The 5,537-nt window shown below is 37.7% G+C and overlaps 1 protein-coding gene across 1 annotated transcript; it reads left to right on the top strand.

Annotated features, from left to right (window-relative positions):
• LOC109842435 (phytochrome B-like) lies at window positions 4,073–4,675 on the top strand. Its single transcript, XM_020411314.1, has one exon. It carries the CDS (start codon window positions 4,073–4,075, stop codon window positions 4,529–4,531), a length of 459 nt encoding a protein of 152 aa, XP_020266903.1. The 3' UTR covers window positions 4,532–4,675.

Genomic DNA, 5,537 nt, shown 5'->3' on the forward strand with positions numbered 1-5,537 from the left:
AACTACTCTTTCACCTTCTTCTTCATCGCTGAGTTCTAGGGTTTTCTCACCCGCGCGTCTGCCGTCCGCCGCACCTCTCCTCTTGTCGACTCCCCCATCCGACGCGCCTGTCCTCTCGTCGACTCCTCCGTCCACCATCCAACATTCATTCCCCTTTTGAGAGAGAGAGAGAGAGAGAGAGAGAGGACAGGAGGATCTTCCTTTCTTTTTCTCCCCCCCCACACATTCGTCGCCTCTTTTTTTATCTCAAATTTCTAGGGTTTTGATCTTATTCGATTCGTGTTTTAATGGCGAAGAAGAGGAAATCCGACGCGAATCGCCTCGACGAGGTCGAGCGAGGGACGTACTCGACCTTCTGCAGCGCGGCGAACTCGCTATCGCAGATCTACACGCAGGCGATGAATTAGCAGAAGGTCTCGTTTCAAGCCGGAGAACAACACGCGTTGGTTCGTCGATCGATCTCTTCTCTATTTTTTTTCTCTTTTGACCGGGTGACGGTAAAATTGACCGAGGTTTTGCGGTCTGGATGGGTTTCTTGATTGTGGATTGGTTTTGTGCGTTTGTTGTGTTCTTTTATGTTCGCATTTTGTCTCTTTGATCGTGGTTGTGTTTGCTTGTAACTGAGAAAGATTGGGTATTGTGAAAGTATCGGTGAAGATGCACTCTTTGATGAAGCAAAATGGGGCTGTTTTGAAGTCTGGTTTAATTTGGGGAAGGGAGAAATGGAACGGAAATATAATGTTTAATAGGAGAAAGTTAAGTTCATACCAATAGTTCAGGAGTAACAACTTTAGTTTCATTGTACAGGAGGAATGACGAGACTGGAAGATGCATTGGGTGGATCTCAAATTTAGTTCTTTGTTAAAGAATAAGTAGTTATTTTGTTGGGGTATCTGATATGAGCTGAAGAACGAGTCCTATTTTATTATGACATGGTTTCGGCCAAATTATCTCACATGGGTTTTGCTTCTACCAAAATTATCAAGGTTATTAACTGTTGGTGCTTTATATTGTTGATTAGTCATTGACGGGGGACTCAGTTTTCGAGTTATTTCAAGTTACGCTTTCATTGAGAGCATAACCTGTTAATGAAATCACTTGAAATGCATATAGATATATCTCACTCAACCATCACGGCCACCACATTACCTTTGGCAGGATGTTATGCAGAGGTAGGTGAGTTATGAATATTTTAATGTCATCATCTGGCAACCTGATTGCTCTTCCTTTAGAGATGACCAAAATCACCAAAAATACTGATAAGCTCATGTTCTTATGTCTTTACCAAAAGGAGTAAATACTATAAAACATTGCAATAAAATATGCGAGTATTTAAATTTTGGCATAAAGGGTATCGGGGCAGTCGGAAGTCATACGTTTAGACACCGTACGTGATTTGAAATATGCGTTAGTTACATCACTTAAGTTTCTTGTTCTTCTGTGTTAATTACATGTATATAATTATTCTAAGCTTTTCAGCAGGTTATATAGGACAGCAAAGGATCCAGTATCAATATAGTAGATCTTTGTATCCATTCTTTCTTTTATGATTTGTGTCAAGCGTCGTATGCATCGCTTTTTGAATGAATCTATTTGCAATTTAAGGGAATTGTGGGCTAGCCAACTTCTAAGGGGAATTATTAAAGTTGTGAAGCTTGATTTTAAAACTGTAAGGGAGTTATTAAAGTTGTGAAGTTTGATTTTAAAACTGTAACGGGATTTAAGGACATGTCAATGTTGATTCGATTTCATATGAGAGGAACATATGGACTTTGAATATCAAAGAAACATATGGACTTTGAATATCAGTGCATTGTTAGCAGAGAAGTGAATTGGTCGGTTCATTGGTTATCTCTAATTTGGAAAATCATGTATATTTCTTACCTGATTGCACTTTGTATACAATATCATCTGCGAAGTTTGCTACTCAAGTTTTCCCTCGTTGTTCTTTTTGTTCTTCTATTTCTCATTCTATCCATGATTCTATTTATCATTCAGATGAGAGAAGAATGGTGCTAAGTGAAAGGATTCTAAACTACAGCTTGTTCTTCTCTTTATACTTTATGCAGGAGAAACTGTATCAGTGGATATTGAGACAACACGAAGAAACATCAAGAGTGACAGCAGCTGATATAGTTGCCTACTTACGGGTTCTATCTCTACTCGTCCTTTTATTTCTGTAACATTTTGTGGTACATTATTTTCTTACTTTGTTGTTGTAGTATGTTCTATAATACCTGAACTGTTCAATAACATTTTGCTATTAAATATATTAAGTCATATATTTATCATCAATATGATTGTTTTCTTGCTTATGTTCATATTTATTTGGTTTTCATATGCATGCTAACTGCTGTAACGACATTGCTTGATGATTTTCTCTATGGAGTGCAGGTGACTTTATAAGTTGAACACGATTCACCAAGATGCCTATTGCTAAATATACAATGATTGTGGGCCATTGACAATGATTCAATATGCCCAAATGGTTATTTGATTGGTAAGGCACAATAAAGTTGTTGGTTTAGCTTCTTGAAGAATTTTGTGCATTATGCATCTTGTATTGACATAATCGCTATGTATTGTTTTGTTGCCTGACTATTTTTTTCTGGTTGCAGGCTTGTGAACAAGATAAATAATTCAATAGGGCAAGATCCTAATTCGAAGGTTTTGATCGGGGTGTTGGATATTTATGGTTTTGAAAGTTTCAAGATGAACATGTGCTTTACCAGTATGCTTTTGGGTTTGTCACTAAGGTTGTCAAAACTTTGGGTGAGATTTGGACAATGCAAGCTTAACCATTACATGATAAGTTAGTTTTAAGTTAGTTTTTAAAAGTGATTTCTTAGTAGAAGTTTTAATTTATCTTAGACTTGGCCTTTGTGCCATTCCCGTTTAGAAATTTGTTCTCTCCTAAGTCAACCCGTTCTTTTCTTAAACTTATACTTTAGAGTTGTTATGAATTGATGTGATAGTTATTGCTCTTGCTGACCACTATGATGATATTATCTGACTAGCTACTAGTTGAACCTATTTTTGTAATTTTTCACAGTCGATTTTTATTACTGTAAGTTTTTCTTCCAGCTTTGAACAATTCTGAATTTGACAAATGAAAAGGTACAGCAACATTTTAATCAGGTCTGAAAGATTCTCCACAAAAGCTACAACAACAATTAGGAATTATGATGGACCTTTATCCTTCTACCATTCGTGTCTCTTCTATTCTACTTGTGCTTACTCTTAATTTCATTATATACCTAAATATGATCGTCATGCAATTAGTTATGACTCTAAAGAGACACATACAATCCATTTCATTCTACTTGTGCTTACTCATCTTTTTATCTTGATATATGCAGGAAAACATCTGAAGATCCATGCTTGTCGCTCTTTGGGGGATTTATTTGTTGTGAAGATTTAGAGAAGATTTAGAACTTAATCGTCTCAATAGAGACATTTTGGCCTTTTGATTAAGTAGTAGCTCTTTGTTTTAATCATGGAGGATTTGTGATATGTGCTTAATTTGGTTAGTTTGTGTGTAAAACTTGTGAAGAATTATCTCAATCCTACTGCTATAATATTGTTCTTCGTTGTAATGAATTGTTTATTATATTAAGGCTAAAGTTTGGTTAGTTTGTGTGTAAAACTTGGACTATTGTTTTTTTGTATGTGATGGACTGATGTGTGATATTTGGGTGATTTATTTTGATCAGTAAAAAATGAAAACCGTCCCCTTTGGTATAAAAACCGTCCCCATAGATCACAAACAAAATCGTTCCCATAGACAATATAACCGTCCTCTTAGGTCAAGCTCGAAACCGTCCCCATTCGTATAAAAACCGTCCCCATAGATAACAAAAAAAATCGTTCCCATAGACAATATAACCGTCCTCTTAGGTCAAGCTCAAAACCGTCCCCATAGATAAACCGTCCCCAAATGTTACAAACGGGGACAATTCAAGAACCGCGCTACTTGAATCATGAACTGTCACGTTAGACCAAGCACTACGGCGGCAAAGGTATCGGATGAGTAACCGTTCCCTTAGGCCTATGGAGACGGTTATGTTGTCTAATGGGATGGTTATCAACCGTCCCCATAGACCCATTTTTTGGTAGTGATTCTTTCAGGGATGCAGTGGAGGGCACAAGCAATTCCAAGGCTATTATCGGTGGGCAGCTTGGAGAGTTGGGGTTGCAAGGGATCGATGAGTTGAGCTCAGTTGCAAGGGAGATGGTGAGGTTGATTGAGACAGCCACAATACCGATCTTTGCTGTTGATTCCGATGGGAAAATAAATGGGTGGAATGCTAAAGTTGCTGAGCAAACTGGATTGTCTGTTGATGAAGCCATGGGGAAATCATTAGTTCAAGATCTCGTCTTTGGGGAGTCTAGAGATGTTGTTGAAAAGCTTCTGAGCCGAGCCTTAAGAGGTATTGTGCTTCTAAGACTTCTTTCATTATGTTTTAAAAAAGAAAACTTAGTTGCTCCACAGTCCCAACCCTTTGATTCCCCCAATATTTGCTTCGGATGAGAACACATGTTGCTCAGAGTGGAATACACAATGCAATCGAGGGTCAGGAGACAGACAAGTATCCATTTGCATTCTTTGATAAGAATGGCAAATTTGTATAGGCATTATTGACGGCAAATGCAAGGACTAAAATTGATGGACATATAATTGGAGCATTTTGTTTCCTACAAATAGCTAGTTCTGAACTGCAGCGGGCTCTTGAAATCCAGAGGTAGCAGGAAAAGAAATGTTTTGCAAGAATGAAAGAGCTCGCTTACATTTGTCAATAGATCAAAAACCCGCTCAGTGGTATTAGATTCACTAACTCATTGCTGGAGATGACAGATTTGTCTGAGATCAGAAGCAGTTTCTTGAGACTATTGCATCTTGCGAGAAGCTAATGATGAAGGTTGTGAGGGATTCTTGCTTGGAAAGCATTGAGAACGGGTAAGGGATTCACTAATATTTTCGTTTTTGATTAGGTAATTTTTTATAAATCTTCAATAAGGGCGAAAGTTGTATTTTTTTAAAAAATAATGAGATTAATCTCCTTAACCCCTCTTCATTTACCAAACACAAAAGACTTAACCCCTTGTCTTAACTATCGTATCCAAACGGGTTTAGGATTTTTTTAACCCTTCACGATGGATTAACTAAGTTAACCCTTCTCTTTAATCCCTCCTCCTTAACCCTTTGCCAAACGGGACCTAAGGGTAATATTTCCTGTTTCTTTCATTTTGGGACCCAAAATTCCAGGATTTGCTGGTGCATGTAATCAAATGGAAAAATGGCTGGCTACCGCATTCGCGCGCACTCACATGCACCGTCTTTAAACATGCAACTGTTGGTGCAAACAGAGTTGGAACTCACCTGCAGGACAACGAAGTGACCTTATTGATATCCTACGTCCATCTCCAAAAACGAATCAAGTAGCATTATACTTGTCAACTAATCCGCATTTCCTTTGTTCCCGTTAATTAATAAGTTATACGAAGCAATAAAAAATTACAGGGAAAATATCAGAAAA

Source organism: Asparagus officinalis, chromosome 5, assembly GCF_001876935.1.
Source record: "Asparagus officinalis chromosome 5, Aspof.V1, whole genome shotgun sequence".
In the NCBI taxonomy this organism is placed as follows: Eukaryota; Viridiplantae; Streptophyta; class Magnoliopsida; order Asparagales; family Asparagaceae; genus Asparagus; species Asparagus officinalis.

What these genes read in the sequence shown, in the direction of transcription:
- LOC109842435 (XM_020411314.1), top strand. Translation starts at nt 4,073, where the DNA reads ATGGGATGGTTATCAACCGTCCCCATAGACCCATTTTTTGGTAGTGAT.